Source organism: Ammospiza nelsoni, chromosome 20 (genome assembly GCF_027579445.1).
Source record: "Ammospiza nelsoni isolate bAmmNel1 chromosome 20, bAmmNel1.pri, whole genome shotgun sequence".
In the NCBI taxonomy this organism is placed as follows: Eukaryota; Metazoa; Chordata; class Aves; order Passeriformes; family Passerellidae; genus Ammospiza; species Ammospiza nelsoni.
Window position 1 is genome coordinate 6,578,030 of NC_080652.1, and position 19,971 is coordinate 6,598,000.

At 51.6% G+C, this 19,971-nt stretch overlaps 3 protein-coding genes across 3 annotated transcripts; 2 read left to right on the top strand and 1 right to left on the bottom strand.

The window, feature by feature from the left end:
- The first annotated feature begins 346 nt into the window (after positions 1–346).
- On the top strand, positions 347–9,043 carry TBC1D13 (TBC1 domain family member 13). The gene is made up of 12 exons (XM_059486227.1): positions 347–441; positions 617–690; positions 1,001–1,041; positions 1,456–1,517; positions 1,792–1,891; positions 2,975–3,057; positions 3,211–3,370; positions 4,132–4,339; positions 4,913–5,076; positions 6,538–6,698; positions 6,851–6,908; positions 7,627–9,043. The coding sequence occupies exons 1-12, from the start codon at positions 419–421 to the stop codon at positions 7,690–7,692; spliced, it is 1,200 nt and encodes a 399-aa protein (XP_059342210.1). The 5' UTR covers positions 347–418; the 3' UTR covers positions 7,693–9,043.
- Positions 7,724–14,108, top strand: ENDOG (endonuclease G). Its single transcript, XM_059486228.1, has 4 exons — positions 7,724–11,532; positions 11,573–12,270; positions 12,659–12,768; positions 13,417–14,108. Exons 1-4 carry the CDS (start codon positions 11,340–11,342, stop codon positions 13,697–13,699), a joined length of 1,284 nt encoding a protein of 427 aa, XP_059342211.1. The 5' UTR covers positions 7,724–11,339; the 3' UTR covers positions 13,700–14,108.
- Positions 14,109–14,716: 608 nt separating this feature from the next.
- Positions 14,717–19,714, bottom strand: SPOUT1 (SPOUT domain containing methyltransferase 1). The gene is made up of 12 exons (XM_059486470.1): positions 19,662–19,714; positions 19,508–19,550; positions 19,300–19,419; positions 18,856–19,015; positions 18,016–18,105; positions 17,858–17,907; positions 17,564–17,694; positions 17,087–17,159; positions 16,656–16,754; positions 15,952–16,054; positions 15,523–15,670; positions 14,717–15,442 (listed from the first exon to the last, which is right to left on the bottom strand). Exons 1-12 carry the CDS (start codon positions 19,707–19,709, stop codon positions 15,368–15,370), a joined length of 1,140 nt encoding a protein of 379 aa, XP_059342453.1. The 5' UTR covers positions 19,710–19,714; the 3' UTR covers positions 14,717–15,367.
- Between the last annotated feature and the right edge of the window lie 257 nt (positions 19,715–19,971).

Sequence of the window (19,971 nt, forward strand, 5' to 3'; positions counted from 1 at the left end):
GGCTCTTGGTGCCTGGGGAGGGACCCACACCGTGTCGAGCAGGCCGGGGGACCGCGGGGAGCCGGGACAGAGCAGGGACCGGCCCGCGGGGCTCCGAGAACGCCCCGAGTCGTGCAGGGGGCGGCGCTTACCGGACAGGGGCGGAGCTTACCGGACGGTGAACGCAACGGAGCGGGGGCGGGACTGGGCGCTATGGGCGGAGCGGGGCGGAGCTTTGCGCGGAGGGGGCGGGGCCAGGCGCTCAGGAAAGGCGCCCTGGGGCGCGCGGGGCGGGGCTTAGCGCAGGGAAGGGTCCGTGTGGAGCGGGCGGCTCCGCCACGCCCCCGCAGGGCGGGGCCCGTCCCGCATCCCCCTCCCCGGGCAGCGTTTCCAGCCGGAGCGTTTATGCGGCGCGCGGGGAAGGGGCGCTGGGGCCGCCATGTCGCGGCTGCACCAGAGCAGGTCGGTGTCGGGCTCTGTGTGGGGACGGGGGTTCTTCCCCTCCCCACCCTGCCGGGCCTGCGCTGCGCGGGCAAGGGGCTCTCGAGAATCGGCGGCTCTGAGGGGTTGGGGGCTCTGGGAGGTCGCGGGTTGCCTGTATTAACCCTGATGACGCCCGCGGCTTCGCTCCCCTCAGGATCGCGGACTTCCAGGAGGTGCTCGGCGAACCCACGGTGGCTCTGAGCAAGCTCCGCGAGCTGTGCTTCAGCGGTGAGTGCCGCGGGGACCGGCCCGGGCTGGGGAGGGGGCTCCGGACACGGTGGTGCCCTGGGCTGGGGAGGGGGCTCCGGGCACGGCCCTGCCCCGGGCTGGGGAGGGGGCTCCTTGCCCCGGGCTGGTGCCGCCTGTTCCGGGCTGTCCCCTGGGAGATCACCCCGTGCACAGCCCCAGCAGCGTCCCTGGGGGAGCTTCGTGCCCCTCGGGAAGGAAAAGTGTTGCCAGGCCTGGTTGTGAGGTGACATCAGCATCCCGCGGTGAGAGATGGGCTAACGTGGTTGTTTCTCTGCCTGGTGTTCCACAGGAATTCCCTTTGATGGTGGGCTGCGCTGCCTGTGCTGGAAGGTGGGTTTTACTTGGGGTGCTTTTCTTTCTTGAGAGCGATGCTTTGGGTTGATTAAGTACACATACTGCTTTTTTGGCGGTTGAAGTTGTAAACAAACAATAAATCCAGAGTTTAAAAACCACTAGAAGTCAGCAGTAATTTGTGGAGATCAGCACTTTGCATGTGAGCAACCTCAGTTATAAGCAAGCACTGCATTTCGGTCAGGTTAGCTATTGATCAGTCCTACAAATAGTTCTGTGTGGAAAGCCAGTCCCTAAATATTCCTGACTGTTGCCTAGCAAACTACTTGGCTTTCTGGAGAGAAATCCCAGTATTTTCCAAGAGCCAGTTTGAGCCCCTGGGTTTGCTTTGCTCATTTTGCAGGTGTAACAGCTCATTGAATACTAATTCCTGTTCACCTGTTTCCTGTGCAGATACTCCTGAACTACCTCCCTTTAGAGAAAGCCTTATGGAGCTCTTTGCTGAAGAAACAGAGGTGAGGCTGTTGGTACTTGTCCCTTTATTTTCAAAGATATCTGCAGAGAAGAAGAATAGGCTTTAAATAATTAAGTACTTTCATAAAACAAATTGTTCTTGAGTGTAATGTGCTGTTCTTTCTGCTGCCTGGTGGACTGACCCCTTCAGTTACACTGCAGAGAAAATCAGATGCCTTCTGGCTGAGCAGGGTGGGGCAGAAACATCTGTTTGAACTCTGTGTGCTCACCTTGACCTTATCTTCCTCATTGCAAATTCCTCTTTTCTTCTTTAAGGGATCTGTATTCCCAGTTCCTGAAAGAAATGATTATCCAGCCTGGGATTGCCAAGGCCAACCTGGGTGTTTCCAGGGAAGATGTGACCTTAGAGGATCATGTAAGTGTTGTTAAGCCTTTGTGCTGCAGAAAATTCCTTGGGGAGTTTCTGGCCCCCCTGAGCTGCTCCTGGCTCTGTTCCCAACTTTTCTGCCCTGCCAGGGGGAGAGATGGTTCCCAGGTGCCAGCCTGGCACTTTTGTGGGTTCCCAGGTGCCAGCCTGGCACTTTTGTTGTGCTTGTCTTGAGTGTGAGTTACTGGCAAAGCAGCTGTAGCTCTGTGGAGAGCTGTTTCCAGCCGTGCACTCCTCTCCTCCTGCCCAGGCCATGGGTCTCCTAGGGAAAGGGAGAGGCTCACAAGAGGTTCCTGGAGCCACGAGATGCTCCCCTGGGAATTTGGGTCCATGAATGAATTCAGAGCAGAGGATAGGAAAGAAGCAGGAGAGTCAGGCTGGGCTGTGGTGTGGAAGGCAGGAGAGTTGATTATTTCTGATAATGCTGCTGGGTTGGTTTTTTTTTAACAGACTGTTTCCTGCATGCCTTGGCTTTCTCCTTCTCTGAAAGTGCTGTTAGGAGTGTGTGTGTGGGAGGAGTGAGTGAAGTAACTGATCAGAAGAGACTGTAAAATGATACAGCTGCTCCCATGACCATTCTGAGGGTTCATTCCCCTGCAGTCACCTGCCCCACTGTGATCTCTGGAGCCTTGGTGGTGTAAAACTGGCATGTCTGTAAAACCACACAGCCAGGTCACAGTGATCTCTGAATCCCTTGGAATGTAGCTTGTTGTTTTTTTCCTTGGTTAGTTGTTAACTTTGTGTGGATCTTGGTGTGGAGAGAACCACAACATCCAAGTGCTGGGTGGGTGGATAACTCTTACCCCAAGTCTAAATACCATCTCCATGGTACAGGTTTGGAGCTGCAGTCAGGAATCTTGTTAACAGAGGGGAAAAAAAGAACTGATTTGGAACAAATTCTTGAAGAGATGAGTGAAAAGGATCCAAAATGTGAGAGAAAAAATGACCCTGATGTGCTCAAATTGTGCTGATGGCATAGTGACAGCAGAAGTGTTAAATCACTGTATGTTTACTGAGGATATTGATATGTGTGAAACATGCTTATTCTGTTTCTGTTGTTTCTCTCTTCAGCCTCTCAACCCAAGCCCAGACAGTCGATGGAACACCTACTTCAAGGATAATGAAGTGCTGCTCCAGATAGACAAAGATGTCAGGTGTGTGAGGCACAACCACTCCGGTTCTGAACCCGGGCGGTTTGACCAACAAATTGTACTTTGAAAAGGAAGTTTAATATTAAACCAACCTCCCACTCAACATGGGGCACAAACTTCCTTCTTGTCCCTGATTTCCTGCTGTGTCCCTCCTAGGAGGCTGTACCCTGACATGGCGTTTTTCCAGCGCCCCACGGACTATCCCTGCCTGCTGATCCTGGACCCCCAGAACGAGTTTGAGACGCTGCGCCGGCGCGTGGAGCAAACCACGCTCAAGTCGCAGACGGTGGCACGGAACCGCAGTGGGGTGACAAATGTGAGCTCTGGGTGGGGGCAGTCCTTGTCACAGGGCAAGGTTGGGAAGGGGAAGGGCGATGCTTGGGCTGTTCTCTGTTTCTCTTTCTGCTCGTGCAGTGGAATTAAGGAAACACCCCAGCAGATACTGAGCATTCTGGGGGCTGGACATGGTGGAATCAGTTGAAGTGCTTGATAGACTGTAGGGAATTATAGGTGTATTTATTTTAAAGGTTATTTTTACCTGACTTCTGGTAGAATTTGGAGTCACAAGTTATTTTATGCCTGACATGCATTCCTGTATGGCAACAAACACTAAAGGGTTAATTTACTATGAATTTATTACAAATTTCCATAGTCCTCCAGAACTGGATCTCAGACCTGGAATTAGGAGAGGAGCAGAGTAGCTGTTAAAATGTGTAGTCTCTTTCCCCTTTCATGAGTGTTACAGTACATGTGCTGTTGGGAAGGTGGTTTCTCCCACAACTCTCAATACCGTTCCCTCATACTACTGACAAAGAAGTGGAACTGCTGTGGTTTTTACTGTGTGAGATCATGTGGTGCAATGATTCAGAAGGAACTGTACCTTGCTGTACAGACTTTGTTCTTCAGGGACAGCCAGCACTAGGACTTCTCTGCGTGTGTGCTCCCAGGGCTGCTCGGTTTATGTGGTATAAACAGCCCAGATCTTTTGGGGGGCCTATGTGTGTTAAAAGCCAAGCTTGGCACATGTGCTAAGGAATCTGTGCCACTTGGTTGTCCTGACTGAGCCTTGTTTTCCAGGTGAGCTCCCCTCTGAAAAGCACCCCCAGCTCTCTGAGCGAGTACGAGGTTCTGCCCAATGGCTGCGAAGCTCACTGGGAAGTGGTGGAGAGGATCCTGTTCATCTATGCCAAGCTGAACCCTGGGATAGCCTATGTCCAGGGCATGAATGAAATCGTGGGGCCTCTTTACTACACCTTTGCTACAGACCCTAACAGTGAATGGAAAGGTGAGGAAGCCTTTTGACTGCTCAGCAGTGGCTGTGGTACTGTGACTTCTCTGCATGGCATGAGGAGTTTTGGGGAATTGGTGGGAGCTGAATGGGCTGGGAGTAGCAAGGACATGGGAAGTAAGCATTTTTGAGCAATTTTTGTTTGTTTATTAAACTCAAAATCCCCTTTGAAGCTCTTGTTTCCTTGTACTGTATATAGATGGTAAGGAAAACTAAGGAAAGGGAGGACTTTGCCTGTTGCTTCTGCTTCACAGGAGCTCTGAGGGTGTGTGCTGGTGGCAGATTATGTTCTTGTGTATAGATAACTGTTTTGTGACCTCATGTCACAAAGACCTTGTGTTGGACACAGGGTTAGTATCTGCAGTGCCTCTGTAGCTGTTTCTAGTTTAGAAAAAAACCTAAAAAAAGGTTGTCTAGTTTTGACCCAGACCAAGCAAGCCAAGATCTGGTGGGATCTACACCTCAGATTCAATACAGCAACCAGATATGGAACAAGGACAATTTTATAGCTCTGTACCTCTCTCAGTGAGGCTTCCTCTATTCTCCCATGTTGTTCTTTTCTTTTCCCAGAACATGCTGAAGCAGACACATTTTTCTGCTTTACCAATCTAATGGCTGAAATTCGGGACAACTTCATTAAGAGCCTGGATGATTCTCAGTGTGGTATTACCTACAAAATGGAGAAGGTGTACTCCACCCTGAAAGAAAAAGATGTGGAGCTGTATTTGAAACTGGTGAGGAGCCAGGTGTTTCTCTGGGTCTTGGGTGGGATGTGAGGAGTGGATTAACAGTGCACATGAATGTCAGTTTTGTTAAACTGCTTGAGTGGAACACAGAGTGCAGGAAGGGCTTTGCTGTAGGGCAGAGAGACTCTTACCTGAGAGCTGAAATAGCCTCTTGGAGTGAGCTGACACAGCAAGGCTTCCTCCCCTGCCTGCCTCTGAAAGCAAACTGTGGTTGTTGCACAGCTGCCAGCTGGGAGTCTGAAGGGACTTGGCCATGATCCTTGGTCACCTGCATAGCTGGAGCTGGAGTTTTTACTCTCTTGTAGACATCAAAACATGAGTTTTGCTGTAGAGCTCTTCAGCATTCCAGGCTACAGAAATTGTTTCTGCTTTTAAGAACAAAACAAAAAACATCCCCCACGCTGCACACACACACTTCTATTTCCAGTGCTGCCCTGACAGCACTGACTTAAACTCCATGAAGCGCATTCCAAAGGAGAAGTGAATTCCAGTGAGCTGGATGATCCCACTGGCTAAATTATACTGTTCCCAGCTCCTTTGAGTTTGTGTGAGTTTTGTAGAACACATAGAAGGCAGCTTTCATTACAAACATCTCCAGTCTTATAGTCCATTTGGTGTGAAAGTGTAAGGAGACTTTGGAAGGGAAAGCTATTCTTGTTACTGCAACCTTGACCAAATTACAACGAGGTTTTTTTCCATCTAGAAAAGTTTCTTCTATAATCCAGAAGATGGTTTGTCAGCACTGTGACACAGCCCACAGTGTTGGCTGGTAGCAGTTCCAGTGGGGAGAAAAACTACTTAATGTTTGGCTGGCAGGAAATGGTCTTGGCCATGCAGCAGCTGGTCCTTAAGAATATCAGCAGAATCCTGAGCTTGTTTGACCTTGGTTAAACTTAGGCTATGTTGGATTTAACATCAGAAAACAGGAAAACTTCAGGCTAAAGGTGCTTACAGCATATTTTACTGACCATCAGTGTGAACTCTGTTCCATTTTTGTTTATCTTTGTGAATAGTAAACCTTTTCATAAATACAAGGGTTCTGGAAAGGAGAGGAAATCCTGACAAACAGTGCCTGTGCTAGCGGGGGAGGGCTGCAGCTTTGCAGATAAAATACTGTTGAAATGGGAACTTTAAAATTACTTGGCAGGTTTAACAGAACACAAATAGAGCCTTTAGGGAGAAAAGCTTCCTTTACTCCATGTTGTGGATAGAGGAGCATTTTCTGGCTTGGCTGGAGGTGTGGAGTGTGGCTGCACTGAAAATCTCCCAGTCACGGTTGAATGGGGGAGTCTCCAAAGGATGCAGAGGTTTTCCTGCTGCTGCAGGATGAGCTGGGAGCTTAGAGCAGCACTGGGGAGGAGACAGGGCTGGAAACATGGGGTGATCTCTTGCCTGTAGGGAGCTGACCGGGAGCACGTACTCATTGTTTGCCTGGTGCCTGTCTGACAGCAAGAACAGAACATCAAACCCCAGTTCTTTGCCTTCCGCTGGCTGACGTTGCTCTTGTCCCAAGAGTTCCTGCTGCCAGATGTCATCCGCATCTGGGACTCGCTCTTCGCTGACGACAAGCGCTTCGACTTCCTGCTGCTCGTCTGCTGTGCCATGCTGACGTAAGTACACACACACTGCCTTCCTCCTCTTCTCTTCCATGGATCCAGGAGTCCTCTCTAGGCATGTCTTAGGGCAGCTGGTGAAGAGGTTGTCGGGTTTAAAGTTTTTTTGTAAAGAGTCAGAACTAGCTGGAATAATTTCCGTCTTTCAGACTCATCCGGGATCAGCTGCTGGAAGGAGACTTCACTCTGAACATGAGGCTGCTACAGGTAAGAATGAACTAGAGTGGGTGCAGAGAGCAATTGGAAAAGTCTTAAAATAGTGCTGTGAGAGATGGTGACAGTATGTGAGAGGGTGGGAGAGTATGCCTGGTTCAAGACAAGAACCACATTTGTGATGTTTGCTTGCAGGAAAATCTGCAGGGATCAGTGGGAGTCTTTAGCATATGCACCCTTTCTACCCTACAGTGAAGTTATCATAGATTGGAGGTTTCTAATGTTCCTTTGGTTTGCAAAAAAAAAAAAAAAAAAATTAATAATTTCAAGCAAAGATGTGAAATCTTATGTAACATTGCTAAATTTTTTGGCCAGAGGGTTTTGTTCAGTTCTGAGATCTCTGAAAGCCTTAGGTTGGAAATGCCTGCACTGCACAGTTGGATATCTCATGTTCTGCCAGTTCCTGCTTTGGGCTGTGCCAGATACTGGCTTTGATAAGGCTCTCTGGCATGAGACAGAGCCCTGTGTCAGGCCAGGTTACTGTGCCCTTGGAGGACAAAGTGAAAAAAAACAACAACAAACCTTCTGGAAGGGTGTTGAAGTTTGATCAGTTACAAAACAGGAAACTGTAGCTGTTAAAGGAGTAACTGAACATGGCTGTATGTTATAATAGGCCAAGAACTTTGTTGTCAAGGTTTGCCTTGCTTAAATAAAACAATCTGCATCAAGAATGCTGGGAAGTCACTGAAATACTTTTGCTCCTTTGTCATAGGATTATCCCATCTCTGATGTTCATCTGATTTTGAAGAAGGCAAAGGAACTTCAAGATTCCAAATAGTCCATGGGCCTAACAAAAGGTGTCAGAGAACTGTGTGGCAGTGGATCCTGGGAGATGGCCCCTTGCAGTGTGGTGCACTAAAGCTCCTACTGGTCTCTGCAAGACTTCAGGTTTTGTTAGAACTACTGGCCACCTTGAAGACTTCTACTCTATTTATTAGGTCAAGGACTGATTACTTCCCTATCTACTTGGGTCCTGCACTCCAGATTTTTCCACATGTCAAATGCCTCTTTGCTGCCAAAAGCAGTTCTTTGTATCTTTTTTTAATGACTTTGAGTTTGGGGAGAAAGAAACCTTCTGTCTGCATATCCCTGAAGGGATGGACTCCTGTATTGTGGAAGTAACACATGGAGTAACTTCTGATGGGGAAAGGACAGACTTAAGTCCAGTGAATTTTGGTGGGTGAGGATAGAAGGATCTTCCTCCTGTGAATAGAATGTATTCCAGTGAAGTCACACATTCTGCCATTCAAGTGGATTCTGGATTCTCCTCTCTCGTGTCTGCACTTGGCCATCGCTGAGGCGTGTGAAGAAGAAGAAGATTGCATCACTTTGGTGAAGGTCACCTGGCAGTTTGCACTCCTTTGACTGGGAAAGAGACTTGGGAAGCTGAGGTGGGAGGACACAGTGACAGCTGGTGGCTTTGTGCACTCAAACTGCCTGAATCCAGAACTGCCTTATCAACGAGGTGTCCTTGAAAGCAACATTGTGGTGGTTTTAACCCCCCTCTGAAGTGTAGTTCCAAGTCAAGCCTTACTACACACAGCCTTAGAGCAGGGAGGCCTCATGCTGCTCTGAACTGGAGCATATCCAGCTACAATCAGGATTCTGAAACACAAGAAATGGACACCTAATCATGTGCAATGAAGACAGCTTATTTAGGGATTTATACAGGCACACAACTGGAGTTTTCTGCCTCAGTGGCTTAAATAATACTACTCCCTTTAAGGTCTGGTCACAGTAACCTTGCTACTGTCTCACAGTACTCCTTGCCAGGAAGAGACAGTTCTGATCTGCAGTAAGAGTCCTTCTCTAGCACAATCCAGCAGGCACAGAGACATCTGTCATGAGCTGGCTGCTGGGGCTGATCCACTGTTCTGTGCTGGTCCTGCTGGAGTCACAGCCCTGAGCTGGACACTTGTTCCTCCTGAGAGGGAAACTGCTGCACTTCAGATATGTTCCAGTGGCTCAGATGAACAGGGACTGAGACAAACCACAGGGAGAACTGCTGCCCTGCACAGTGCTGAGCTGAGCAGAAACCTGATCCTCAGAGAGAGAAGCTGCCAGCACCCAGGTGCTTGTGTGGTGCAGAAGCTCTTGAGTGAACACTAATCCAACGTGCTTTTCCCTTTCTTTCTGTGCTGTGCTGGCTCACCTCTGCTGTTGGACACTGCAGTCTTTGGTATTTATGGGTGTTGATTTGTTAAAGGTCAGTCAGTCTTTGTAAGATCTGGTTAAGCTGCTGCTGGCCTAGACTTGCCCTAGCAGGAGGGATGCTGGCAGCCTTCAGCTTTTTTTCCTGGTGTTATTTCCTTCACTGAAAGCCTTCACAGGCTGCTGTCATTCTCACCAAGGTGTGTGGGGAGATGGGAGGACAGGTTGGTGCACGTTCCCATGTTCTTATTGGCAATCTCAAGCACTCTCTGCCTCTTGAGAAGATGCTCAAGTACCACTTGTGCAGCCATGTGTTGCTGCTGTGGTGCGAGAGCAATTTAAGGTTTAAGGCAATCTGTAATTAATACCTGTGGCAACAGTATCCCTCTGTGCTGCAATCTTTTCTTGAGGGTATGGTTTTCCTCCAGTTATAATGGGACAGATAGACCAGGACAGCAGTGTGGTGAAGCATCCTGGCTGCTCTGGCCACTGGATGGATGTTCTGAGCTGTTCCAGGTGGTCTTACAGCTCTTGGGTACCTACCCTAGGGAAGCTTTTGACCAGACCTGGTGTGGTCAAAGAGCCACCTGGGAGGTTCTGTACAAATGTAAAACCACAGGGCCCCACTCTTAGGAGGCAGAGTTGTACCTGCTCCAAACACTTCTGCCTCAGAACTGCTGTAAATACTGCAGCTTTCCCATTCCATGCACAAACTCTGCTCTCATCTCCCTGAATCCTTTGCTGGGCTGTTCTTTCTGGGTTCCCCTGAGACCTGCAGGGTTTCCTTATGCTGGAATTTCTTACTGGCACCAGGGACCATCCATGAGTGTTCCTGCTCTGAGCAGCTGGAAGTCTCCTTAAAGTACCCTGAGGAGGCAGCAGGCAAATCAGGATGAAAGTATGACTTGGAAATTAACTTGTGCATGTTTTCAGCATCGTTTTGGGCCCTGGGGGTGACATCCCACTGGGGAGGGCACGGGGGGGGGGTGGCAGCACAGGTGTGGTGCTGCTTTCTCCCTTCCTCAGTGTCCAAGGGCTCTGTTCTGTCACCTTGCTTCAGAGAGTGACAGTGAGGGCTTTTGGAAGGAGTTTGCAGTGGTTTAAAGGGATGCAATGGGAGATTTGGCTGCTGGAAAGGATCTCTGGGATAAATTCTGTAGCCTTATCCAAACTATGGCTGCCAAACCTATTGAGTTCTGTGGGGAGAGCTTGCAACAACTTTGAAACGTCCAGACAGGCTGTTCCATACATAAAAAGCTGTTTTATATTCTGCTTATTTCCTTCCTGTGTGGTAGAACTTCTGTCCTGCTGTTGAAAGGAGTGGTACTTTTCATTGTCTTGGGACATCTATTTCTTTATTCCAAGACTTTCTCCTTTCTTTAAGAGCAAAAGCAGATTTTCTGAGGGGACAAAAGAAAGTCTTAACCTTTTAGCAGCTTTTAAATCTCCTCACGTTGCCCTTGGCTTCATTCCTCAGAGGTTTTTGGTGATTTATTTTTGTTGTTTTTGAAGTGAGACAATACTTAACTGGTGTTTCCTTACTTGTGTGGTCAAGTAACACCTGTTCCAGCCTTGAGATGTTTCTGCTTCTGGTTTCTTACAGTCCTGACCTGCTGAAAGAGCTGATCTTTGGGGTGGGAGGTGTTAGTCTGGGGTGCCTTGGGGACCCATTATCTCACAGGGACTTGAACAGAGAATGTTTAAATAGATCCTACCATGTGTTCCTCACAGGCAGGACTACTGCCAGACAGGGGAAAAGGAGATCACCTTCAGCTGGGAGGGAAACCAGGACACTCCTGGATGTGGAAGAGATGAGTTTTCCCTGGGAAGGAGAGGTCTGTTCTACCTGCACCTCACTGGAGTTGAAGCTTTGTGGAACTTGGTGGCTTTGCCATTGAGGTAGATCAGGCTGCTGGTGGTGGTCACTCCGGAGACTGATTCTGAGTTTGAATTTTGTGACTCCACCTAAATTATTCACACTTTGGCATTGAACAGAATGGAGGCCAGAAGTTGTTTTGGGGGAGTCTGGGGTGTTTGGGAATCAGAGGCTGATTTTCCTTAGGGAATGTCAGTGACTTTGTTTTAGCTGTTTGTAGCAATCTTCTAAAATGCCCTTTCCCCAAAGAAAGGAACAGATAACACTTATGTTTTTCCACTTTATTTTGAAGAACTGCCAGAGAATGGTGTAGTGAACATTTCATCACTCTAAAACTCCTTCTTTTACGCTTCTTTTTTTCAAACACTATTTTTGTAAGGTTTCCTTTAACTAAACGGATGTCTGTGCAAACCTCTCCTGTCGGTGTGACTCGGACTGGGGCCGCAGGTGTGACAGAGAGCCCTGGGGGGCCAGCCCGGCTCCTCCTGCGCCTTCTCCTTTCCGCCGTGGGTTTGCTTTGCCTTCCCCAGGAAAACGCGGCACGGGTGCCACCGCTCCTGCGAGCGCTCTGGGTCCTTGTCCCCGGTGTCCGTGTGCCCATGTCCGCGGTGTCCCCGGTGTCCGTGTGCCGGTGTCCGCGGTATCGTTGTGTCCGTGTCCCCGGTGTCCCCGGCCGCTCTGCGGGTCCGGGGCCGTTCCTCAGGACAGCGGCCCCGGGATCGCGGTGCGCGCTCCCCCTTAAAGCGGCGATGCCGCCGGCACAGCGCGGCCGCCCTGGGCTGGGCCGCGGCCCGTTTAAGGCGGGGCCGGCCGCGCGGGGTAGCGGCCATGCTGCGGGCCCGGTGGGTGCTGCCGCTGGCGGTGGGCGCGGGGCTGGGGGCGGCCCTCGCCCGCTGGGAGCGCCGGGAGCACCGGGAGCGGGGCGATGCGGCCGAGGGGCTGCTGGCCCGCCTGCCCGTGCTGCCCGCCGTGGCGGCGGCCAGCCTGCCCGCGCCGCCGGGCTCGGTGCGCACCGAGCTGAGCAAGTACGGGCTGCCCGGGCTGGCGCAGCTGCGGAGCCGCGAGTCCTACGTGCTGTGCTACGACCCGCGGAGCCGCAGCGCGCTCTGGGTCATCGAGCAGCTCAACCGGGACACGCTCAGCGGCGCTTCCGACCGCGCCGCCTGCGACTTCCAGGAGGACGACTCGGTGCACGAATATCACCGCGCCACCAACGCCGACTACCGCGGCAGCGGCTTCGACCGCGGGCACCTGGCGGCCGCCGCCAACCACCGGTGGAGCCAGAAGGCCATGAGGGACACGTTCTACCTGAGCAACATCGCCCCGCAGGTACGGCCCGCGCTCAGGGCAGGCGCTGCTCCCTGCGGGAAGCCCCGGGAGAGCCGCTGCGTTCGTGCCTGCTGCAGTTCAGGCAGAGAGGGGCCAGAGGCACTCGGAGGTGCCGATTTACTGATAGATTTAACAGCGGGGATCCTGCAAATGTACCTGCCTGTGTGTGCCTCTCAAGCCCGTTCAGTGCAGCTCCTCTCAGGAGCAGAATTAAACAATTAGATGCACGCTTGCTAAAACTTGCAGCCTTCGGCAATGGGCCTGTCCTGGGTGTGCAAACCAGGCCATCACTGCTCCCAAAGCAGAGGTGATAGCCGAGATCTGGTGCTTGGGGGCTCTGTGAGATGTGTTACTCTAAACAGTAACTGACTACTGGTTGTGTTTCTAGAATCCTCATTTAAACCAGAATGCCTGGAATAACCTTGAGAAGTACTGCAGGAGCTTGGCAAAAAACAACAGGAATGTCTACGTCTGCACAGGACCCCTCTTCCTGCCCAGGTAAACACAAGCTGAGCTGGACTGGCACCAAAAAGATGTATTGTGCTGGCAAAGGAAAACAGGCTGCGGGACCAGGAGGGATCTACTAAGGGCCCTCAGTAGGTTAGACCACCTGTGCACAGAGGTTCTATAGAAAGGTACCTTCTTAGGATTAGTTTATGTATTTCCCATCCAGATGATTATTTCATGAGTCAAGTGGGATTGCTGAGCTGCAGTATAACCAGCTAGTTTTTGCAGTCCTTAACAATTTAGTAGATTAGCTGATTACCAGATTAAACTGCAGACCCCATCCCTGCAGAATAAAGCTTTCAGGTTCAATGTCATGGGCTGCTTCTCCACTTAACTTTATTTTCAGAGATCTCCACGTAGCACCAAAGAGCAGCTGTCTCATGTTGAGATCTCTTCAGCAGCAGGAAGTAGCTTGGAAAGTCTGTTAAAACCAGCAGGGAGGGGATTTGGGAGCGGCCCCAATGCTCAGCTCACCCTCACCATGTCACATGGCCTCTGCCCCAGCCCTGTTTTACAGCCCTGTGGCAGAGGCAGAGCTGCTGCCTGCTGTGGGTGGGGTTTTACTCAGGGATGTTGGAGGATTGAGGGGATGGAGTGACACCAAACCAGAGCTAACCTGGGATGTTGCTGTTGGTGCAGGATGGAGGCTGATGGGAAGATGTACGTGAAGTACCAGGTGATCGGGAAGAACAACGTGGCTGTCCCCACCCATTTCTTCAAGGTGCTCATCTTGGAAAAGGAGAGTGGGGAGATTGAGTTGCGCTCCTACGTGATGCCCAACAGCCCTGTGGATGATAAAATCCCCCTGGAACGGTTCCTGGTTCCCATCGAGAGCATTGAGAGAGCCTCAGGGCTTCTCTTTGTCCCAAACATCCTCAGGAGAACAAGTAACTTGAAAGCCATCACAGCTGGAAAGCAGTGACCCCTGACTAGAACAGATACAGGTAACCCCTGGCAAGGGACTGGCAATCACCTGCAGAATTCCTTATGCAGTTGTAAATGTGGGAATTCAGATTCAAACCTGTGCTTCTCTCCACTGTTCCCCTTGTGTCTGACTGAAACACAGACACACAGCAGGGCTCCAGAGTGGTCCTGCAGGGGCACCTGACACTAAAGTTGCTCTCTAGGATTTGTTCCTAATCCACTGCTGCCTTGGAGTTGTGTGAGGCTCACTCAGGCAGAAAGGGAAGTCAGCTGTTACTGTTTAGCAGAGAAGCAAGGTGAGTGCCAAGGGAGGAGAGCAGGAGTTCCTGCCTTCCTGAGGCCAAAGAACTGTACAATTGTTTTCTTTCAGAAGATGGTTTTAGCAGTAAAGTTTTGAACACCCATGATATTGTTTCTTATCTGCTCTCACCAAAGCTCTGAATATCTCAGCAGGAGGAGGGGAGGATGGAGCCAACTTTTCCAGCTGCTTTCCTGTCTGAGCTCACTGTAGGGAGAGCTTAAGGCATCACAGACAGAGGCAGACTGTAATGAGATGATGTGTTTTAGTGCTGAGGCTCAATTGAAGCTGCAGCCCTTCCTGCTCTTGGGAAAGATGAAGCCTTGAAGGGGGGCTGGGGGAAATCAGGCTGAGGCAGGAACAGCTTCTTGGCATAAGTTCTGACTTTGTTTCAGTCTGAAGGCCACATCACTGCAGAGGCACTGCCTGGAATCCAGGCACACACCTGGATTTCACAGCAACTGATGTTCCATACAGCTTTATTCCCACCCTGGTGTCAGAGTTGCTGAGACCAAGTCTGCTGCCAGGCTTGTGCCAGCTGCTGGGAAACAGCAGCCAGCCCTTGGCTGGACCACACAGGCAGCAGGGCACAGACCTGGGCTCCCAGAGCAGTGAATGCCTGGCTGGGTGCTGTGGTGTGTCCAGAACCAGGCTCTGTGAGCCACCCGCACTCTCACAGCCCAGAGCTTGCTTAAACTGCTGATGAACAAGGTGAGAGACAGAGCTGCAAACACAGTTTATTGCAATGTTGAGAGTCCAGGGACAGAAAGCAAAGGGGGCTGAGGACACGGGGGTTTATAAGGGGGGAAAGGGATGGATCGTGGGTCAAGGGCCAATGGGAACTGAGTATAAATGGTGTAGAGGAGGGGCAGCCAACTGGGGAACCAATGAGGCAACAGGGGCAGGGCACTGCAATAAACCAGCACCAATAGGAGACAGGAGAACTTCTAGAGGGAGTCCATCTAAAGAAAAAAGGGCAGTTGGACTGGTGGACTGGGTGATATATATATATATATATATATATATATATATATATATATATATATATATATATATATATATATATATATATATAAAACCTGTGGCTTTAACATGAGCCTGCAAAAGCTTATGGGTGAGACCATTGTCTCACCCATAAGACCACTGTATTCAAAGGAGTCTCTCTTTGATCTTGGTCACCTTTGCCCTTCCAGGGCTGAGGTGTTACAGCTCCAATGCTGGACCAGCCCTGGGTCTGCACAGCTGGGCAGCACTGCCAGCTCCAGTCACACTGTGCCTCGGTCCCTCCAGGCTCCTGGAGTGACCAGCCCAGCACCCCACATTTGAAGAGCTGCCTCCCCAAGGGCAAGGTCAGCGGTTTCCCTTCCCTCAGGTGCCTTTGGGTGTCTTCACAGCCTCCTCAATGTGTGGTCTCAGCGCAGACAGAGAGATCAGCAGTGCCTCCTACAGCAGAGCCAGGGCAGTCAGAGCACAGCTGGGCCATGTGGCACTGCCCTGGGCACACCCAGCACCCCCAGCCCTACCTCAGTCCGGATGGTTCTGCTGCCTTGGCTGGGACACGTGTTCAGGTAGAAGTCAAACAAGACACTTGGGTCGGTGACCTCCAGGTTTGGGTCCACATCAACCCCAGCTTCCAAGCCCTCAAGGCCCCCAAACACAACAAGGGCATGCCTGGGGAGAGCACAAGGACAGGGTGAGAGGACAGACTGTCCAAGTCTGCATCCAGGCTCCTGTGTGCTGCTGAAGCAGGGAGCTGTGGCTGTTGCTGATGGTACCCACTGCAGCTGCCTCCCCACCAGAGCCACACAGCATCTGGCCAATGTGACAGTCCCTGCTACCAACTGCAGAGAAAGAGGAAAAGAATTGGCCTTGTTCTGAGGTATTTCCCCTGCTCTGCTGCCTTCACCAGCCTCACTGGGAGTTCTGAGTGGGTCCAAGCAGGCAGGACAAACCTGAAGGAGGGCAGAGTGACCTGGTCCACGGAGCTGCCCCGCTCTGAGGTGCCAATGGAGAGATCATAACCTTCCTTGAATGGGCACTCGGAAAAGACAGCACCTGGAAAACAGAGTTTGGGATTACTGCTGCCATGTCCTCACCCATGTGCCTTCTGGACAGGCTAGAACACTCCATGGTTGAGTGGTGGCAGCAAGAGTTGCTTTCAGTGCCTAAAGTGCAGCTGGAGACAGAATGACTCCTCTTTCTCACATAATTCCCTTGCTGCAAGAGTCTCCCACATCCTTTTCACACTCAAAGCTCCAGACAGGTGCCAGGAACCACCCCCTAACAGCTTACAGTCTTCCTACAAGGTCCCATCAACCAGAAGATACAAAAATAATTTTCCAGGGCTCTTGAACTGAAATTTGATTGCTGGCTCTGATGTGAATGAGTGGGATGTAGTTATCATGGAAATAGAGAGGGGCATCAACTCATCTCTTGTCATTGGAGCAATGGTGAGTGGAAGTTACAGGGCACAGTCCTGGAGGGTGACTGGGTGGTTCATGTCTTGTTTCAGCCCTAAAATCTGACTGCCACATTGCTGCTGGCTGCACATGTAACGTGCAAGTCTCCTTTGGACAAGATTTCTAGGAAAGATGTGTGCAGCCAGTAGGCCTGGGACTGGTGTGGAAGCCCAGGCAGGGAATCTCCGGATACTCACTCAGGCAGGAGGCCAGGCGGACGCTGTAGCCCCAGTACAAGCCTGAAACTGCCCGGGGGTGCTGTGAGGACACCACGGTGCCTTTCCTCACTTTGGCCTCTGAAAGAAAGCAAAGAGGTTTAACAGCCTCTGATCTGGTGAGATTTGATCAGCCACAGCCATCATCCTCTCTTTTTCCACGATGTGAAAAAGTATTCTGGAAATTTGGTGAGCTCTGGAAAGCCTGTGAGTGTGTTTGGGCTGTTTACTGCTGAGAAGAAGAGCTGACAGTTCTTTCCAGTTATTGAGGCAGGCATGGTAAGGGTGTTATTAAATTTGTGTATGGAGTGAAGGGAACATGCAGAATTGTTGGGTACCTTCAAACCTGTCATACAGAAGGACCAGCTCCTGCAGGACTGAAGTTTACAGCTGCTCCTGGAGCCATGGATTACCTGGATTCTGGGGCTCCTTCAGGCGCACGGTGACTCGCAGACCAGGGTTCAGCTGTTTGTCAATCTGCACCTCCTGCAGTGACAGCCACCATCAGCACCAGACATTCTGGAAGGACTGGGGAAGGTGGGGAAGGAAGGAAGGGAATCCTTTGAGGAAGCGGGTGTCTATTCTGGCATGGAGCTGAGATGAGGAGCTCTGTGTGTGGCTCAGGGCCTTTCTCATCAGTCTGAAGTTTATTTTGCTACTCAAAGGTTCAGCTGCAGCAGTAAAGCAATGATCTGCTGGAATACCTGGGGCCTGCTGGGGCTTGGGAAGCCACAAACATTATCAAGTCAGAAGGAACAAGACACCAACAGCCCTAAACCCCCCCCCAGCCAACTGCAGCCTTCAGAAACCCAGCAGCGCCCACCCTGCCTGCTGCAAACCTGCCAGAGAGACAAGGGAAGCTGTTTTGTATCTCTGGGTAATAGACACACCTTCCTCATGCCACAGTTCACAAAGGAGCCTCTGCCTGGCTTGGTGGGCCGGTCCAGCACGACGCCCTCCCGGTACTCCGAGTCCTCGTCCATCCGCATGTGGTGGGGGCTGTCCAGGGGGTTGAGCAGCCCTGGAACAGCACAGAGCAAAGAGGTGCTGGGGGAAACACAGCTGTAGGGGCAGGTGCTGCCCTGCTCCTTCCCTCTCAGGTCCAGTGCTGAATGGGGAAAAGTCCTGGCTGTCCCACACACAAGGAGCCAGAGCTCAGGAAGGAGAGACACAACTGCATTTACCTGCAAACTGCAGGTCCTCGTGTTTTGGAAAGAAGGATTTCCTCAAGTACCTGTCGCCAGAGAAAGGTGAAATGTGAAAAGGTATGTTTATGGCATCTGGATCTCAATTCTGGCCCTGTTCTGACTCAAAGCAAGAGAAAAGAGAAAAGCAAACTTACTGAGGGCACTCCAAGTACTGCAGGATCCGAGCCAGCTGGACACAAGCCTTGCCTTTCTTCCCAATTCCTTCAAAATCCCCCTCCACGCTCCTGAAAGTGAAAGCAAGCAGCTTGTTAACTCAGCATGAGATTGGTCAGGTCTCCAGAAGACCAAGCCTTGCTGCTTAACCTGACAACAGGAGCACATCCCTCCCCTCTAACCCTTGTAATAGGGCTGCTCCAGAGACAATCTTTTAACAAATCATCCTTGGAGCTCTCTCCAAGCCAAGTACCTTTTCCAGTTTTGTATTTTGATCTTTATGTATAAATGTGATGTGGCAGGATATCAGGAAGATGTATTGACAGATGTCCTGTCCCTCCACAGCAAGGTTTAAGGGTACAGGAGAACTCGGCCTCCTGTTGCTTTGTCAACCACATGTTGGGATAAATGATCTGATGTGGTAGGGCAGGTCAGTCAATATCTTTTCCCCTGGGGTATAGTGGTCCCTGTAATCCTGCCACTGGGGAGAGGTAGATGCAGTTCCTTCCAGGCCTCAGCTTAAGAGAAGAGTGAAGGAACATCATGCAGAGCAAGATGGCTCCTCCTTCAGAGAATCACAGAATGGCCTGGGTTGGAAGGGAACTTGACAGGAGGTAGAACAAGATGATCCTTTATGAGCAGGGATACCTTCAATTATCCCAGTTTGCTCCAAGCCCCATCCAAGCTGGCCTTGGACACCTCCAGGGACAGTGCAACCACAGCTTCTCTGGGACAGCTGTGCCAGGCCCTCACCACCCTCACAGGGAGGAACTCTATCCTGAAACCTAATCTAACATGCTCTCCTTCAGTGTGTGCCTTACTTGACGTCCTCTCCGTGCTCGTCAAACACCACGATCTCGTCCACGCAGAAGATGGCGCAGGCGCGGGCGATCTGCCCGGCCAGGTACGAGCGCAGCGCCGGGGACTGCGCGTTGTTCAGGATGGAGCCGGGCAGGGCCACGCTCAGCGTGTGCGGCCGCCCTGCGGAGCAGAGACATGAGAGAGCATCGTATCTGCTGCTTTGGCTGGGCTGGGGGAAAAGCAGCTTCTGTTCCTTAGATTAATCACTGGTTTTCTCTTCAGAAGGATCTCTGCTGCAGTGGTTGCTGCACAGTGTTTGTGCCTGTTTGGGCATGTGGACTGATCCACATGGGATCTGTGAAGTAACACCCTTCCTATCGATAGCTAACACCGACTGCCTTTTAACAGCCAGGTTTTCTAGCACCTTCCACCCAGGTCTCCCCATTGGGTCACAGCAGCACCACCTCTGTCTTCCTTCTGCTCCTCCTGCGCCTGGGCTTCTTGTTCTGCCAGCTCTCGCATCCGCTGTTTGTCCAGTTTCTTCAATAGTTTAATCTCCTTCCATTTCTTCGTCTCTGCTTTCCCTGGGACGGAGAACAGCGCCTGGCGTTAAACACCGCGCCGTGACCGCTCCGAGCGGCCCCAGCCCCCGCGATACCCGGCCTTCCTTACTCTCCTGCTTCCAGCGCCGCCAGTCCACCTTCCTGTCCTCAACCTACGGGGGACAGCAGGCGTTACCGCCGGGCTCCCCTCAGAGACGGACCCGGGGAACGCCCCGGGCTCCCCTCAGGGTGCGGGCTGGACCCGGGCCCCCCTCAGCGCCCACCTGCGCGCCCCGGGGCCGCTTCCCCACGCCGCTCTCCGTGTCCGCCATCTTCCCCGCGCTGCCGGCCACGCCCCGCGCTGCTGATTGGCCAGAGGACGCAGGCTCCGCCCATGGAGGGGAGGAGCCAGAAACCACGTGGTTGGTGTTTGAGCGGCCCGCGCGGCGGCGGAGCTAAGCAGGGTCGGGCGCGTTCCGCGGGAGGATGGGTGACCCCAGGCACAGCCCCGGGCGCTGAGGAATATCACAATTCCCACGTGGGAGTGTGCGTAAAATCTGTGTGCTCGCGTCTGCGAGTCTCTGCACGAGCCCT

Excerpts from the sequence above, each read along its gene's own strand:
- TBC1D13 (XM_059486227.1), top strand. The coding sequence starts at position 419 with ATGTCGCGGCTGCACCAGAGCAG. Across the intron at positions 1,518-1,791 it reads TCTTTGCTGAAGAAACAGAG|GGATCTGTATTCCCAGTTCC; the intron begins GTGAGGCTGTTG and ends TTCTTCTTTAAG. Across the intron at positions 4,340-4,912 it reads CCCTAACAGTGAATGGAAAG|AACATGCTGAAGCAGACACA; the intron begins GTGAGGAAGCCT and ends TTCTTTTCCCAG.
- ENDOG (XM_059486228.1), top strand. The coding sequence starts at position 11,340 with ATGTCTGTGCAAACCTCTCCTGTCGGTGTGACTCGGACTGGGGCCGCA. Across the intron at positions 11,533-11,572 it reads GGTCCTTGTCCCCGGTGTCC|GTGTCCGCGGTATCGTTGTG; the intron begins GTGTGCCCATGT and ends GTCCGTGTGCCG. Across the intron at positions 12,769-13,416 it reads GGACCCCTCTTCCTGCCCAG|GATGGAGGCTGATGGGAAGA; the intron begins GTAAACACAAGC and ends CTGTTGGTGCAG.
- SPOUT1 (XM_059486470.1), bottom strand. The coding sequence starts at position 19,709 with ATGGCGGACACGGAGAGCGGCGTGGGGAAGCGGCCCCGGGGCGCGCAG. Across the intron at positions 19,420-19,507 it reads GCGGCGCTGGAAGCAGGAGA|GGAAAGCAGAGACGAAGAAA; the intron begins GTAAGGAAGGCC and ends TCTCCGTCCCAG. Across the intron at positions 15,443-15,522 it reads GCAGAACCATCCGGACTGAG|GAGGCACTGCTGATCTCTCT; the intron begins GTAGGGCTGGGG and ends GCTCTGCTGTAG.